Source organism: Hippichthys cyanospilos, chromosome 2, assembly GCF_059441005.1.
Source record: "Hippichthys cyanospilos isolate Australia breed blue-spotted pipefish chromosome 2, RoL_Hcya_1.0, whole genome shotgun sequence".
Lineage (NCBI taxonomy): Eukaryota > Metazoa > Chordata > Actinopteri > Syngnathiformes > Syngnathidae > Hippichthys > Hippichthys cyanospilos.
The window spans coordinates 14,049,909-14,068,912 of NC_142370.1; the positions used below are offsets into that span (position 1 = coordinate 14,049,909).

The 19,004-nt window shown below is 39.0% G+C and overlaps 1 protein-coding gene across 1 annotated transcript in view; it reads right to left on the bottom strand.

The window, feature by feature from the left end:
- dmd (dystrophin) overlaps positions 1 to 18,129 on the bottom strand; it is a 151,115-nt gene extending 132,986 nt beyond the window's left edge. Inside the window, exon 1 of the mRNA XM_088408917.1 lies at positions 17,876 to 18,129. Coding sequence (XP_088265043.1) covers positions 17,876 to 17,957 — 82 coding nt within the window. The 5' untranslated portion in view covers positions 17,958 to 18,129. The remainder of the gene's footprint in view (positions 1 to 17,875) is intronic.
- Positions 18,130 to 19,004: the final 875 nt, after the last annotated feature.

Sequence of the window (19,004 nt, forward strand, 5' to 3'; positions counted from 1 at the left end):
TCACGCCGCATAAACACACATTTTCACGCTGGCGCAGTCCGGATGATGATTTCGCAACGTTGATCATTCCCTCAAGAATATTGAGTGGATTTCTTTTTCTACTTCCAGTTACTCTCATCAGGTTATTCACTTGGGGATAATGTCTGTGCAGACCAACTGAAAATATTTGTTTTATCCTCCTTAAACTAAAGAATCAGTTGCTTTTATATATCTCCCTATATTTGTTTTTATTGCTTATTATATATGCATCATCAACCAGCATTCTGCAAGTTCTACAGTTGCATTCGTCGTTAGTCGAACTGAGGTAAACGGATGCCTTCCGGTGATGATAATTTTTCAAAAGCTTGGAATGCTTGAGGATTAACTAGAATTTTTTGGTTTTGTTTTTAAGTTGTCAAATAGTTGGCTCTTGAATGCCTGCTGCACTGAACAATCAGTTCAAATGCTGGGGAACTCTGGTTCTCCTCTCTCTACAACTCAAGTCAGTACAGCACTGGTTACAAACAAATTAAAAAAATTTCAATCCAACAATTTTGCTACCATTCATTTTGTGCTTATCTTCCAAAAATGATTCATGGCTATGGAATTCAACCGAAAAAAACACACAAAACTAACCTGGTCAAATTCCACTCACAGACACAGCAATTTTTTCCCCTCACCAAACACTTCTCGACTGGCGGAGCAGATCTATACATGAGGCGGATGCAGTGGACGCTTCACCAAACAGGTTTGCCAAGTACCGTGTGCTATGCTGATTATGTCATTAACAGTGGCTAATTGTTACTAACACTGCAGACCTGCTTACCTTTTACCTGTTGTAATAGTTATATTGATTTAAATCATTTAATTATGCTGACATCATATAGTGTGGCACCTCTCACCCATTTTCAGCATCTGTAGCATAAACTACTCCCTAGTCCCTCTGTGTTAGTAATGATTTTCCATTCTATACACACACACACACACATTTTATATATATATATATATATATATATATATATATATATATATATATATATATATACACACACACACACACACACACACACACACACACACACACACACACACACACACAGTGGGCCCCCGTGTTACGAACTTAATCCGTTCAGCGGCTATGCTCGTAACTCGAACTCCTTGTATGAGAGGCAATCCAAACCTATGGTAATTAGTGAAGGCGTGCAACCCATGCCAAAACCTTAGGTAAAAACATCACGACTTTATACACATATTAAACATTAGTAACATAATCTACTGTAGAGTTAAATTAAATAACATAAATTTACAAAGGAAAAATGACATTTACCTTTGGGGCGACGTGACTTGAGTTGGGTGGAGGCGGAGGGGAGCAGAGACCAACCCGCAGAATTTATTTATTTATTTTCTTGAACGGGAACTTTTCTTAAACTAGAACATATCACCGGTGATTTCCTCCTCTTTAATCCATAATAGAAGAAGCTTCTCCATTTTGTTGTTGACCGAGGTCCGTCCCCTGGCAAGGAAAGCCTTGCCCTTAGAAGATTGCCGAGCGGTTACGGCCATATTCACTAGCAAGGGTAACTATGCGTGTGCCTCCTTCGTATTTTTTTATTATCTCCTGTTTCGTTTCTATTGTCATCATCCTCTTACTTCTTCCTTTACCGCCACTTACAATTTTAGAAGCCATGTCTAACAGATAAAGTTTGCAAAGTCTTCACAACACACCAACTGACTCGTGCCATCAAGCTAGATGAAGGCGTTCGGCCAATAGCATATCGGCATTTCTGTGATTGATGTGACGCCGGCCAATAGCATATCCGCATCTCCGTGACTGAGACCGAGACTGAGCTTAATCGACCAATAGCATATCGGCATCTCTGTGACTGAGACCATGACTGAGACAGTGACTGTGACATTGTAAGAGCAATAGCATATCTGCATTACCGTGACATGCGAGAATAGTTAATTTCGTTGATGCAGCAAAGCGAAAAAAATAGTGCGGACACATTGACTGGCATGTTGTGCGTAAGAGGGGACAAAAAACGCCGCGGTCCACATTCGTAAGATGAAAAGTTCATAAAAGAGGGAGTTTGTAAACCGGGGGCCCACTGTATATATACACACCGTATTTTTTGGACTATAAGCCACAACTTTTTCCTGATGTTTTGAGGGCTCCGGCTTACAGTCCAGTGTTTTGTTTTTTTTTTGCTAGCCACCAGCAAGCAAATGTGTGTATCTGTTCGAGGGGTCAATTTATGGATAAACTATAAAATAGAATTGAAAAAAGTTAAAACAATATATTATGTAAAAATATATGTCTACATTTAATGTGAGAATGTATAAAATGTGGGGTAAAATTGTAATGTGTAAATTATATATATACCGTACACAGTATATGTGATTTTATTTATGTATTTATGATTGCATATGAATTACGTAGAATGTGTTATTGTGTTCACTAAAATAAACTATCAAACAAAGGGAGACAAAAAAAAGATGCTATTGAAGTATTGATTTTGATTTTGATCTGCTATTTAACTAACAGATCTCAATCCATCCATCCATCCGGCCATCCATTTTCTATAAATATGTTGGGACTAAACATGCAGGCATGTCGAGTCTGTTAAAGAGAGGATGTTGCTGTTGGCAGACAATTACAAACAACTTAAATAACTAAAAAGAATTATAAACTCCATATACCATCTTTTTGCGTAAAGATCTGATGTTATTACCTGCGGTTCACAGTCCAGTGAACCTTATCTGTAACAAAAATCTTTTTTTTGCTCATATTTTGCTGCGGCTTAAATGCAGGTGCGCCTTATAGTCCGGAAAATTAAAAAAAAGGATATATATATATATAAATATATATATAAATATATATATATAAATATATATATACAAATATATACAAATATATATATATATATATATATATATATATATATATATATATTTTTTTTTTTTTTTTTACCCTCAACCAAAATACCAAAATACTCAATGGTAGCAACCTTAAAAGTGCAATACGTACAGGATGTGCTTATAAGTTTCAAATCACCTGTTTGATATGGTGAAATAAGCCCAACCCATATCAAACATCGAGAGTTTGTAAACACTGCAAAAAAAAGTACTAGTATTATCAGAACTAACATCCATACAAATGTTGTGTCACATGCTCTTAAAGGACTTTGTTGCAGTTGCAGCTGTTATCAAAGTGCTATACAACTGAAGTTGAATTGACATTATGGCACATCCTAAAAAATCCTCGAAATCTTGAATAAACCGGGATATACAGTCAAAAAGATTTTTCCACAAAAAAATTTCTGTAAATAAGTGAACCAGAGGCTGCCTTATGGCAAGTTGTCTACACTATATGGAGTCCATGTACTACACCAGTTTTGAAAGGATAGTCCACTTCTTTAGCTGCTTTCAGTGGTAAAACGTGACTATAATTAATTTGATGACTAAATTATTATTCATGTACAATTAATAGAAAACAAACAACATCACATGCTGAATGAAGGTTCAGGTAAACACTAATCACTCCTCAGCTTGTCAATGACACATGACCAACAGGTGAGCTGTGATTGGTCGCTGCTCGACCCTTGAGCACAGTTGATGTCAAATTCAGCCGGCAGCAAGTGAAAAATGTGTTTTTAAACAATAATTTAGCCATCTTATTATGGACAAAATACTAACTTGTTACTGCTGAAAATGTCTTAAGAAGTAGACTATTCCCTTAAAATAAAAATAAGAAATAAACGGAGCTTTGTGGGGAGGGAGGGGGCGGGACAAATTAAGTGCATTTGCAACTCAGAGGAATATTGATTTGACGTGAAAATAATTTCCGTTCCAAGATCGCGGTCACGAAACGAATTCTGCTCGTAAACTAAGGCAGCGCTGTCAGAACTGCAGAAGGAGAGGGGGGAGCGTGTCAATTCCTTCAGGTAAATAAGAGGAATGATGGACAGGTAATGGGGCCGAGAAGCGCACGGACGTTGCACGGGCACGCGCATGCACGCGCCACATGCAGAGGAATGTTTTGGCATTCCCGGTGCGCGCAGATGGACTTTATTCAAGACTCGGGCTCCCTTCAATTCGGCAAATACCGAAAACTGGCATCCAAGCGGACTTTAATTGCTACAGTCTCCAAATGACACAGATCAACCGTCTTCATACCTGGATAACGCGCCGCACCAGCGTGTCCCCAACATGTTGTCCGCTCCTAATCCGGCGGAGCCGCTCAACAGAAACGAACAGGTGAACGCCGGGCGTACTCCTCTTCGAACTGCGCGTTACCTAAAATGCGATAATCCACTTGTGCTCCGCGATCGGTTCTCCCATATCACAAATAGTCCGGTTGAAGTCCCGGCGCCGTTGACTCCTCCTCCTCCGCCTCTCTTTCTTTCTTTGGATTAGACCAGCTCTCCATCCCCGAGCCACTTTAAAGTTAAATGTGATTGGATGGCGGCCAAAGGGGAGTCCCGACAGATCAACTACCAACTTTGTAACGGGAACAATAAATTGATTCACCTCCACGTACTCCCACCCACCTGCTGCATATGCCAGAATTTGTTCATTAGGATTCATGCATTATTCACGGAGAATCCTTCTCTCCTGTCACATTAATCAGCACAAAAATCTAACGGTTCTAACGTCCTCAGCCCCTGCTACAGTTAGAAGGGAATAGAAAAAGGGCCGAAAACTTTTGAAAATTAATCTCGTTGTCATGTTTTCACCCTCCTAAATGTCGTTATTGCGATGTAATATGATAATGGTTTTTCCAAGGACTCTTTTCGTGCATATTTCTTTTGAACAAATACAAGTTATAAATTTGTGTGTATTACAATAAACAATATTAGATTTATGATACATAAATGTTGTGGTCTTTTTCGTTGGTCTTAGGCTCATAGGTGTTCCTAGCCCATCTGTAGGGGTGATCCAGCACCCCTAATTTAAATCCCAGACCCCTAAAACAGAGGTGTCAAATTCATTTAGGTTTTTTTTTGTTTTGTTTTTTTGTGGGCCACATTGTAGTTATAGTTTATGTCAGAGGGCCGGTATGTCTGTGAAGTCAAATAAATGTTAAATGTGGTCGTCACACACTTACCTGGTTTTGAAATCAGAGGCTGACAAAAATTATTCAGAAGAGTGATTGGGAATAAGAAAATGCCCCCCCCCCCCCCAATTTTTTAAAAGTTGAATACACCTTGCAAGTTTGAAATCATAATTAGCATTTTGCGGGCCACATAAAATGATGTGGCCTTGAGTTTGACATGTGTGCTCTAAATTGTCCTTAGGTGTGATTGGTGCATGAAGGGTTGTTCAACTGTGTGCCATTTCAGGGTGTCCCCTGCCTACTGCCCAAAGTCAGCTGGGATATGCGCCAGCAAGCCAGCGACCCGAGTGAGGACAAGCAGCTACAGATAATCTGTCGACTACCCATATTAACTCTGTATTATTATTATTACACCTCATTGTTGCTGAATTAAATGCTGACATATTTTTCTAGCTATGAAAGGATTCAGGTGGTCAGAGGCAGTATATATATATATATATATATATATATATATATATATATATATATATATATATATATATATATATATATATATATATATATATATATATATATATATATATATATAATGTAAACTGGTGTTGCTCCAATAGGAAGTCACAGGGTGTCTCCAAGTGCTGACAACTTTGCAGAAAAAAATTCCTGTGTTTGTGAGTAGACAGCAAAAAAGGTTTATCAAAGTACCCCCCCCCCCCCCCCCCTTACCCAAAAAGTTGGGTGAATGCTCATCTCTTGAGAACATTACGTGCTACTGTTGTCCTGTACTTGCATATTTTCGATAGGTAACAAGTAAGCTGGAACATAATACATCTGACTTTGGGTGAGAGGCGATACAGCTCGCCAAGTCTCTCGCAAGTGCAAACACAGTAAGCAGTAACAAAAGAGAGAGTCCTTTAAACATTTGATTTCAGGATTTGAAACTTAAACTTAAAATAGTGATTTAGGAGAAGGATCAGCGCGGAATTGATTTGATCCCCAGCTAGCTTTGAGGTCTATTTTCAGTGTATGAAGCGAATATCAGCTCATTTCCTGGGTCATCCCCTCTTCTGTTAATTGGCTGGAAGGCCAACATCCATAGGAGTAGCAGGAAGGAGAAGCACTTAACAGGCGTTTAAGCAACATTTTACTCTTCCTGTTACAGACTGAGACAATTAGACTGCTGTGCAGTCATGCAATTCACAAACCTGGTTGCAAGTGTAATAACTGCTGGGTTTTATTTCAAATCAATTAAGAGGGTCAACAATCCCGTCTCTTTTGTTGTTGTTGTTGTTGTTTTTGTTAAATCATTTAGAAACAGTCCCAGCTTCCTCAATCGATTTCCAACAAAATTAATAGATATCTTGGAGGACGAGATTTTGAAGGTGCTTTGTAGGCTGGATTCACACAGTCCGTGTGTGTATAAGCCTGGGGGTACATGCAGGCACTTCAGGTATCAGCCAATCAAATGTAACGCTATTTTATGCAGTGATAGGAATGCAATATTCCAGCAGACAAGCAGCAGATGGTGTTAGTCGATTTATATTCTGAAGTTGCTGAATGCAAAACGCCAAGGGATACCGCCACAATTGTAGTTACAAAGTTGAAAAGACAGACATGGGGGACACAATGCTCAATTTTAAGTCAAAATATGCTGTGCGCTGGATAGTGGTTACTCGGCAAAAAAAAAAAAAAATTCACATGGGGGTATCATTTAAAAAAAAAAGGTTGATAAGCACTATTTTATGGTACACAAGTCCAGTTTTATTTTCTCTCTAAAGAGGTCCAATAATACAGATATGCCCTCTGGTGTCTTAAAAAAAAACAAACAAATATACTAATGTAATCTGACAACAGGCTTCTTTCTGATACACATAAATAATCTAGAAACGCAAAGATTGGACATACATTGTTGTTGTTGTGGCGCAATTGATTCTACTGTCTACAAGATGGTAAACTTCTAGCTATCAGTCCTAGCTGCCAGCCGATACATTTAAATATGACAAATACACAAATCGATCAGAAATAAGGATGGGAAATCTACTGGTAAGGTAGATGACAAAATATACATTATATGCAGTAAACAAAAAATTTCAAATAACTTAGTAAGGTTAACTAAGTAACTAAGTTAACTAAGTTAACTAAATAACTTAGTAACTTAGTAAGGTTTCTCTTTCTTTATTTCGCTCACTACATCTGCTTGCTTTTCGAACGGATCTCTCCAATTCTCTTTATCAACTACAGAATAGGGGTTGAACAATACAACTTTACTGCTATTTTGCGACATTTAAAAATTGAGGTTAACTCATTGTAAATCACTTCTTATTGGCACCTTGTCTTACATTATCCAATTTACAGAGAATGTATGACTCGCCCATCTGCTGCCATTAAGTCAGGGATTCTCAATTCATTTTTGCAAATCCCCCTCAAGGATAGAGAAAATATTCGTGCCACCCACATTGTAAAAGGATACCCATAATTGTATCCATTTAACAAGAACAAAAGGAAAAAGCCACCTAAATCAACTTTCAGTAAATGTAACTTTTTAAATGGGTTTTAAACATGTTACAGCTTATTGTGAAAATGAAAAAAACAGCTTTATGTGCATTAAAATTCAGACTGGAAACATTTTTGACCAACTGAATTGTCTGTTGCTGAAAACAAAACAAAACAAAAAAACTAATAATAATAAATGTACATTGATCTGTAACATCAACACCTTTGTTGGATATTTCGGCCTGAGCAAAAAGGTATAAAACACTTTGCTGATTCTTCTTTTCTAAATCAGATTAATCATTATTGTGATTTAGAAAAAAAATATTGACAGCGTTAATTCTAACCACTGCACAGATTTTGAAAATATATTTGCCACAGCATCACCTGGTGCCGCCAATGTGTAATTACAATACACAGTGAAAAAAATAAATAAAAAAAGCCTACTTTCCCACATACCCCCTCGGCCATTGCGTCACGCCCTGCCCACTATTTTGAGAATTTATTCGCATTAGGTGGGCATTTTGTGGAGCGGCAAAATATCCGGCTTACACGGCGACAAGGTCTTCAAACATCTGCGCAGATCAGAGAGTAAGAAAAAACAGTAAGCTAGTTGCGAACGACAAATAGCCGTTAGCTTCGTCGGCCCTACCAAAGCCAATCACTTTTTGTCTTAAAATATTCATGCAAATTGAGAGGAGAAGGGCACAAAATTAAGTCTTATTTAAATAAAATTAAAAAAGGAAGAAAGATAAGACTCTATTAACGATCAGCCCCGACTATGCAGCAGTCTTTCGGGTACTAATATGTTATAATGACCCCTTCAGAAACATTGGTACATTGTAATTATCCACTGCTTCGGAAGTGCTTGTGTCAACTTCCTGTTTGCCAAGGCAAGCACAACAACAAGCTACTGGCTGGTCCAGCAAAGCGAGCAGCTGAGTAAACCTCACTTTGGCACTAGTTGCCATAGTCTGGCACTAGTTACTATATGTCATTATTCACTGCAATCACAAGCATCATTCATCGTCCTCCATTCGGCAGCCAGCCATGGAAATGCCAGAGTTTCCTCTCTGCTCATTGGCCGCGGGGTGCCATTGTAAAGTTGGAATTGGTTCTGTTCCTCATGCACTCATTTGTGCACTCGAAGGCTTGACACGCACAGGTCATCTTTTATTTCCAGTTTCATTTATAGAAAAAACACGATCTGCAAGATTGTCCACTTTGCACCACTTCATTAGAGACACACGCGTAGTGATGAGATTGAACACAGAGATTCCATGTAAACAAGGACAATAATACTCAGTTAAACCAAGTATTAAAGGAATGGGCCAGAAGTGCAATTTAATCGTAACCGCCAAAATAATGATCACAATGAATAAATTGCGCAGCCCAAATCTCCAGACACCATTGTATTCGAGGAAAGTATCAAAATACAAAATGTTATGTGCACTATGTACTGTTAGACAGAAAAATGCATCACTTTTAGACAGACACTGTTAGACAGAAAAATGCATCACAGACACCAACTGCAGCGCAAAGTTTATCGCAATCGCTGACACGCACACACAGCACACACACTCTCTTGTTCATCCTCTCTTTCTTGTTCTTGCTATAGAAAACTGAAGCAATTTTCAGGTCATTAAAACAATTTATTAGGATTCTCAATATTACTTTAATTAAAAATCACTTATCACAGTTGGAGACTCGGGAGCTCAGGCATTAAGGAGACAGTTTTCTATGAGGTCCCTATAGGTGTGTGAGTGTGTGTGTGTGTGTACTCTAAATTGCCAATCAGAATGAAAATGGATGTGAGGGGTTATCTCTATGTGCCCCGTGATTGACTGTTGAATTTCATCTTAGTGGTTCATAGTCATTTGACTAGTTCATAGTCAAATACAGTATTCCTAAATGTTTGACACACTAGTGACCTCAAACGTTAGCTCTTCATTTGTGTTTTAGTCCAATTTCAGATTTTACAAGCAATGTTTGTTTGAACTTATGTGCTATAGAAGTATTCATTTGAAAGGATGTTTGAAATAACGTTGAACTTTCGAGTCCTTGACTTATTCTTCAATCAACCGTGCATCAAAATAAAATTGAACTGGGTTGAACTGTGAACTGACGACGTCACATCAAAGTGTGAAGCTCATGCTCTTAATGAGCAAAAATGATTGAGCCCAGCCCCTTTAATACTCTTAGCTGATGGTAATGTCTACAAACAAACTTTAAACCTTTACAATGTGTTCCTTTGCCCATCAATAGATAATTACACAATAAGAGCACGTTTGGCGGTCGGATTTTGATTTACCAGTGCATTGCCTTTTTTTTTTTTTTTTTAAACACATTCTTGGCATTTTGATTGGAAACACATTTTAGGGCAAGGGACCCAGGGTTGCTGTGGGATCCAAAGCTTACATCCTGGCACCAGTTGCTAGGACATCTTTCTTGTGTGGTTAATGCATGCGCTGTATGTTGCCTGTGGAGAATGATCACGCTCAAGGTCAAACGTTTTGGAATGAGATCAATGACAACCACCCTGGGGATTACTGGGAGATGTGTACTCACCTAAAATATGTTAAAATCAAAGAAAAGGTATGGGTGGTTTCTTTCTTTCTTTGGCAAATGAGACTGACAGACAAAGATGTTTTGAGTTATTTGTTATGAATCAATAGAATAAGACATTTGATCAATAGAGATACATTGATAATATAGGTATTGTCTGAATAGATTCACATTTACCACTGTCAACTGGTATTAACTGCATCAGCATTATAAAGTATTTGCCCGGGGGCCATGGGGCAAAACTATTTTTCCCCCCACATTGTTTTCTTGCCTAAACAGGAAAGGGGAAGACCACATTAGTCTAAATATGCCATTCTGGTTCAAATTTGCCTTTGAGGAATATGAATGAAGCAGCACAAACCACTCATTTGTACCTCTTGTCAACTAGTGGCCATTTTGACACTAGTGCATGTCATGACAGAAAAGTTGGTAGTAGCAGTTTTACCAGTGCAAAAGTTGATGCAAAGCCATGGAAGTGCACTTACATGAATTTAATGTTTGCTTTGGGGCGTATAAAGAAGCCATCTAAAATGTGACTCACACTCCTGTGGCAGCAAAAGTGAGAGGAGCCAGGTTGGCTAATTAAGATTGGCCTTAATTGAGTTACACTTTTGCCTAGATGAAATTCAATCTAATTAAATAACCACCACCAGACGTGAAGCACTGGGTGCTTTACTGCTCCAACTTATTTGGCAGATAGCAGCAGACACGATCGCCGCATACAGATGGACTATGGGTGTGTGTGAGCAATTCCCATTGTCTGAGTTATGTTTGAACAAGGGCTGCAGCTGTTGAATATTTTTAGAATCGAGTATTGCCGATTTGCCGTTGACGGCTATGGATGTCAAAGTGAAATTTTTACTGGGCTGGCATTGACTTAGTTAAATATTCTGCCTGTCACTCTACATCTCTGGCATACAACCGCTCCTCTTCATATGAATGAGTTCCTTTTCGGGCGCCCGTTCAACAGCTGAATTTGCTTGTGAGTTGTTAGTGATAAAAATCAGCCGAAAAAAGAATGGCCATCGGAAAAAAAAAAAAGCTTGCTAGTACATGGAGAGCTGCTCCTGCAAGAAAAGGTTATCAGGGTTATCAGAATTTTTAAGTCATTCCCTGCCATTGATGACTATATATGTCAAAGATAAGTTAATTAAATGATTGGATTTTTTATTGTTTTTTTCCAATATTAAACGCAAAGACGCGCAGGTGAAGTCCAGGCTTTATTCTGGTGCACATAACATTTTGCATCTTCACATTCTACACACACATTGTGTGTGTATGACTTGAAAGGCCTGGCCATAGCCTGGTGAGTGATGTGGTTGTCAGCGAAAGAAATTGGAGAGATAGCTGGCTGTTTACTGGCAACATTTTCGCACATCGTGGTGCATAACAATTTAACTGAATTAAAATTGGAGTTCATCAATGCCATCAGTTTGTAAATGTGTGATTTTTGTGCGTGTCATTTTTCAACTAAAGCATTCTGATTATATTCATCTTCTTCGTCCTACAACTTTAAAAACCTTTGACTAAATCACATTGCATTTATTATACTTTATTGCCGTTTCCCATTTCAGTATAAATTGAGGAAATGAGAAAAGTCTACATTTTCTTGCTGCGTATTCAGGAACCAAAATTGTCTACGGTTAAACAGGTTCCTGACATCACAAAACATGCAGAGGTCGACTTACTGCTCTGTCATAACAACCTCCTGATGTATCAGTTGACTGGACAGTCTCACAAAAGTCCTGGTGTCTTGTCTGAGTCTTCAAGAAAGGTCCCTGTCTAATTTGGAGGTGTGGAGGGTGCAGTGGCTGTGCGAGAATGTGATCTACATGCTAATTGATATGCCGGGCAAAAGCGAGGCCATGCTGCAGTTGCACTGATCTTTAAACTAAAGACTGGTGGAGGAATGAGGACCCTGGAGCTGGAGACTGATTACGAGAAGACTCGCCCTGCATGTGAACAGTAATTAATGCAAACAGGGCCTGTCGCTTTACTCCCCCACCCTTTTTCATGATGGCCCTCTAATTTGTTGGGCTGTGGTCAAGTCCACCTACAGTAAATGGAGAACAAGTCAAGTTGGAGTCACTAAGGTCCAAGTCCATGTCTCATCCAAACCACAAGTGTCAGATTTCCAGTTCATTCCGAGTTCACAAGGTCTGAATTAATACATTAAGTCTGACATGTTTTTTTTTTTATTTTTCCATGGTCAATGCCAGCCCGAGAATCTGCAACCCCCCTATTGTCCTGACATTTGTAAGTGACACCAGATAGAAGTTACATTTTTTACATAACTTTTACATGAACTGCCATTGAATCTTCAAATTTGAAATATATCTTTAAAATGTTTAAAAAAAAATATTGCAACCATTATCTAGACACAATGAAAACTTCAAAAGAAATGAGCAACTCATGCTGGAGCATCAATGTGCAACATAGGAACACAAGTGACCCAATGTGAAGGAAAAGGCACCACAAAAGGTATTCCAAACAAATGATATAATTGTCTTATATCATCTGAAATCATTTAATATTTTTTGCAAAAAAATATTAAAACGTAGATAGGGTCAAAGATTTTGACCAAAAGAATATGTCAAAGATTCATGAATTGTTTATTTACTTATTTTTTTCTTGTGGGAGGTTAGCAATCTGGAACGAAGTGAGCGGTTATATTCCTTGGCTGAAATATGTTTTACGAGGTAAAAAGAGTGTTGGCCTGAGAAGCTATGTGCTACGACTTTTCAACTGTCAAAAGGGGGGAAAAAAACTATCAATATTTCTTTGATTGAAGCTGATTGAATAAACAAATCTGAATCTGAAAGGTCCGCAACAATAAAAAGAAAAAAAGTTTCGTTCAAGTCTGGACGCGAGTACTATGTCCTGAATTTTGCTTATCTCTTGATTACACTCGTTTATTTCCACTCCACTGTGTTTTAAAGGATGCTTCCAAACGTTCGACTGGCTAATGATTGTTAAGCCTGACACGTCTCCCAACTCTGCCAGTTCAGCCTCCCCATCGCCACATCAGCCATTCAAACCTTCCACCTTGATCTGTCCTCCAGCCATCCGTCTCATTTCTCTGAGCTGTTCCTTCAATCGCAGCTGTCCCTCGCTTCAATTGCATCTTCTGAATCACAGTTGCTTGCCCAGGTTTGTTTTTCATCAGCCTTGTTGAGACGCCAATGCAATGCGGAAAGAGCGTTACTGACTGACAGCGGTTAAGAACATGATGCAGGGAGTGAATGAAAACAGGACAACTGCGCCTGTGAGAAGCAATAAGACAAACAAATTGGTCTGAAAGCAAGAGAGGCCAAGGGTGAGAAGGAGTGCAGATGAATGACAGGAAAAACAAGTAACTAAAGCTCATCTCATTAAATGAATCGGGCTAGCTGGAAGGTGTATGAATTACTGAAAGCCTTCAGCATTGTCCATCAGCTAATAGCGGCACGGTTTTAAAAAGTGGCACCGCGCAGGTATCAGATCATGAAAACGAACCGAGAGCAAAAATATCACAAGAAATTTTAAAATAGATGGGTGAATAACTATTCTTCGCCTGCAGGCGTTCTGTCCCGCATTAGTAAACAAAACGTTTTAAGTAACCAACTGTGTACACGCTTGTGGCTGCTAGCAGCGTTGGAGAGGCATATTAGCACTCCCTTTATTCGAGTGGCACCCATGTGAGTGAGATTTTAATCTATCGATCCGAGGTAAAACAAATATTCATTCATTCATCCCACCAACAAAGAGAGGCTAGGTTTCTAATGAAGTGTAATTGTGATAAAATAAGGATTGGCTTCTTTTTTTAGGCACTTTGATGCACTTGGGTTTTCTTCTGCCTAGACAAACCTTTAGCCTGTGTAAATGCTGTCAAAAAAAAAGTTAACAGTTGTTGAATGTTGTTTTCATATTGCTTTTCCTTGTGTGAACGTTAAAAAGGATGCAGTTTTGGGTATATCTATACAATTTTTAGAGATCATCTTTTTATGGTTGGCATTGCAAATGTGTGTGTGTGTGTGTGTGGGGGGGGGGGGGGGGGGGGGGGGTCCTCGTTCCAAGAGGGGACTTTGCAAAACATAATTGCGAAGCACAGAATTAGACCAACAGACCACCCTGTTTATTTAGTTCATTTTCATCAATAATTCACAATTTAAATAAAAAGATTTCAACAAAACAGTAAATGTTTTTTTATGATATCAAACCATTGGTTATTCACAATAATTTCATTAATAATTAGTACAAATAAACTTAAGAAAATACTTCATTTTTGACGTAGCTTACATATTTCACCGATATACAGTTGATCTTTTTCGGCCTTGTTTCAAACGCAACTGCGGCATTTACGACTTGGAATATTTTCAACCTTTTCTACTAAAAATATACATGTAGTACTATGAAGTGGTGCTCGATAAAGGGCGGTGCTGCCATCGTCTGGCCCAAAATGCCACTACTCAGGCTAAAATTACATTTCCCATTATTTCATCTGTATGGAATAGCGGGTGGAGTCACCTACCACTTGCTGCAACCCTCTAGCGAAGATGAGAAGAAACGGTGTCTAAATAGCAACACTACATTTTTGTTTTAACTGTAGTTATTTATAGTTAGTCTTTTAAATAAAAGATGCGTGGCTTGTGAGTAACCCCTTTTTGACCATTTCTATTGTTTTGTTGATTAAATAAAAATAGTTGTAGTTGTTTCATTATTTTTGTTGACTATACTGACCACGATAAATAGTGCATCTTGAAAGGGTAAAACCGTGGCACAATTATTCCACCCCATTGGACATGTGCTTTGAAAAAGGCAAACAAAAAAAGACAATGACTTGTATTAGTAGTGGTATAACTATACCTCTCATTACCGTTGCAACTGTAAAAATGGCTACAATATCAATTTTATTTAAAAAGAAAAATAAAGTCATCAAATTATGATTTATCAAACGAAAGCATTATTTTTCTAACAGTAACTCACCCAATGTGAAATGTTATGGCTTGGTGGGGGCTGGGGTTGAGTAATGTAGGGGAAGCTTGATATAGAAACAGAGCGACAACTTGGTCATAGATTAAACAGGGAGGGGCAGAGAACCAGACAAAAAAATACGTTCCACTACTTCTCACATAAGGAATGTACAACAAGACAGTTGTCAACCGTGAGCAGAAAAGGGGATGCACTGCAAGTGTATGAGCAAGATGATGGTGCATGGGGGACTTGGAAAAAGAAAAAGGGGAAGAGAGAGAACATGGCAACCTCCAAATAAGCTATCTGACACCCACACCAGCGCTCCCACAAGCCAGCTGACTGCTATTTCCAGCTTGAGATGGCCCACCAGCTGTAGCTTGGGAAGTGGACGATGGAGAGAGAGAGAGAGAGAGAGAGAGAGAGAGAGAGAGAGAGAGAGAGAGAGAGAGAGAGAGAGAGAGAGAGAGAGAGGGAGAGAGAGACATGAGAGAGACAGTCGGTCTGCTTTATTGGAGCTCAGCCATTAGTACACCATTCAAGGACACTCAGTATTTACAAGTTCCAAAAGAGGACCCCAGGCCTCATCTCATCACTATGTGAGGGATTCGGTGTTCATGCAAACACCAATACAGTACACCACTTCAGCTACTTAGGACGTACAGTGTTCCCTCATTTTTCGTGGTTAATGAAGACGGAAAACCCACTTGAGGAAAGAGAAATCAATTGAGCACATGTGCAGTATGGATGTGTAACTAAAAAACATAAATACATAAATTATGCATGGAGGTTGCAGAAATGTTCAAACACATTTACATATGAATGTACATGCAAATATATTTGAACATACCGGATTTAAACAAGTTTGACAGTCAAAACAATGTTTACTCAACAAAGGCAGCTCTATGCATCACATTTTGTGTAGTTTTTTTTTTTTTTTTTTTTTGCATATGGCTTGTTACAAACTAAAGCTTACAACTCGGACAGATGACCTTAGAAAATGAACCACAGGAAATACCTATTATGCTAGGAAACATGGCTCTTATCTCACATTTACGAGCAAAGCGCTTCCCATAAGACACAACTATTCTCTTTTTATTTATTAGCATATCATTTGTTTGCGCCTGGCAAGAAGTCTTTCTGTTTCCGACTACAGTTCAGCACCACTTTTAAAAGCTTTAAAGCCGATACACAGTTCCAACACGTAGTACAATTCTCGCTATCCATGGCAAGCTTCTCAAAACAGGAGTAGACGTGAAGCAAAGTGGAAAATATTGGATTAAAGTCATTATAGTATCAGAAAGTAATAAACAAATATTGACTAATGCAGAAGGGCTGAACGATGTATCGTTCTGGGACAGGAATCACAATCTCAAATGGTGCTATTTTGAGATCATCAAATCTGCATTTTTTAAATAAATCTTATTCCCCAAATGTTAGTCTGCAGCATGCTATTGTGCACGGGTTTAGCCAGCTCGCAACTAGGGTTTAAAAAAAAAAAAAAAAAGCATCACATCAACGTCAAGCTGTCAACATACTCCCGGACGTAATTTCTTTCATGGCTGCTTGGGCGTGAAGCTAGCTTGCTCCACAGCGGCATGGACCTCATAAATATGAAAGTTTACGAGAAGTAGCAGCAATGAGTTGCGTGAAGCGGATCCCCACCGTGGTGACAAATAAGCTACCCGGCTAACAAGTAGCGCTTTCAGCAATCACAATTAATACACATCTATGTATGAAATAAGATGACAGCTACATTAGAAATTTAGCACAGGCGCAAACAGCACAACACGCTGGTCAAAGGGACATGCACAGCAACCCGCACAGCAGGGCACCAAGTTTTGAGATGTACACAAAAATAAGTTCAAAGTGATTATTCTATTCTTATTTTAGATGATTGTTTGATTTGTCCCTCTTAAAGGTGATCTGAACGTGCAAAATCGGTCAGAAAAAGGTCAATTTATTTTTTCCCCCCCAAAATTGTCCAGCTCTCTTATACAGTCTGTTAGGGATCAATGCAATGTGTTTTCACTGCGTCACTTTCTGACAGGTGCATGGCTCGTGTCCTCTGTAGACGGTAATCACGTTGGAAGCTGTGTTTTATTTCTGGATAAACACTTGGGAGACAAGAATGTAACTCAGCATGTCGTGGCGTCTTGACGAAAGAAAATCTGTCAGTGCAGTTTTCACTTTGAGTCAAAAGGTCTAAATTCAACCCTGTGTTCAATCCATTAAGCAAATTGATGAATTGACGGCACAATCAGGTAGTTTATTTTTTCTTAAGCTCAAGTTAATGACTGATTGTTGTGAACACATCTCTACTGTGATCCAAAAGAAGACGCTTTATGTTGAATATTTTTCTGTGGACAAAATCTTTATTTATAATTATTTCTTTCTGAGAACAGGTCTGACACCGTATGACACCGTATTTTTTTGTGGACAAATATTTACTAATAATTAAGTTTTTATTTTTTTTTTTTAACAGATCTCTTCTATGATCCAAAAGAGGACACTTTACGTTGATTATTTTGTTGTGGGCCAATACAAAGGAAGTTTGAAAGGTTCTAAAGGTGAATAAATCAGACATGGCATGTTTGTTTGTTTGTTTGTTTTTTATCCATTACGGCTTTGCACTGGCTTGGGGGTACTTGGCTGAAAACCCATTTCACAGGAGGTACATCACTGAAAAGAGGTTGAGAACCACAGACGTCAGCTATGAAGTAGACTCATGCTCATTCTGCACAAGTCCAAAAAAGTACGCATTTTGTTGTCTTTTCGAATTGTTAACGCTCACACACGCAAAAAAAAAGAAGAAAAAAAGTTATCCTGTCCTACCAGATCGACACTTGATGATTTCTCCAAACTCGTCCTCCAGCACCTCGTCGCAATAGTCCTCAGGTCGCACAGCCTCCGCCATGGGTCCACAGGGAAACCGGGTCTAAAATGTACCGTATGGGTCAAATTTGCAGATAGTCCAAAGGGAAGCTGAATGGCCCGAAACTCCAGAAGCGGCAGCCACAGACTGGACGCAGAATCCGAACTCCTGAGCCGCTCGCCCAGCAAGACGGATCCAAGCAGGTGTGCGGACCGGGGTGTGGGGTGGAGCGGGGTCGCCGTCGGAGCATTCCCATCTCGAAATAGTAAGTTGCTGGCGCTTTTCGTCTGCACACGCCATGCGTAAAAACTGATAGCACTGGAGACGCGAACATATTATTTCCGGGATTCGAAGCATTACGTCCCGTGGACCCAACTGCTATCATGACGACTCACGGGCTTCCGGGTGGCAAAAGTGGTGGCAAATCATTCTAAAGATATCGTTAAATGCCCTCAACATTTTATTCCTAAAATCTCCAAACAAAAAACAGCGGACTCCCCTATTAGCGGGGAATACACATCGGACCTTATATGGAGGAATCGCTTACGCATTCGACTATTTGACAGAGATCAGCTGATTTAATTATTATTTCGTTGCAAAGCTGCTACATAGCCAAGAAGCAGATTTACAAAACCCCTCAACCATCTCACAAACATTAAAATGATCCTCTAGTCTACTTGTTGATCACTGCACCTACTATGTCATCCACGTTGTTTATGTGCATTTAAAAAAACTGTTGAAAACCCAAAAGGTTTGCCTGAATTGTTAAAAATATATATTTTATGGGGGCATATTTGACTTTCAAAAAGATGATTACAGTTCTATCTATCTATCTATCTATCTATCTATCTATCAGATTTTTCTCCATCCATCCATAGCTATATCACATTTCACTTTAGCTAAAAGAAAGTACTGTACATTAGGTTTCCAGGCCTGCTTTGTTACGCTGCATTGTGGAAAGTGAGAGGCGCTACTGCATTTTCTCAATCAATCCAGCAGTTGGCAGCATAACCATATCTTTAAGTACAGTTCAACGTTGATGGATGGAGTCACAGTGCATGCTGCTTCAAATGAATAAAAAAAAACGGA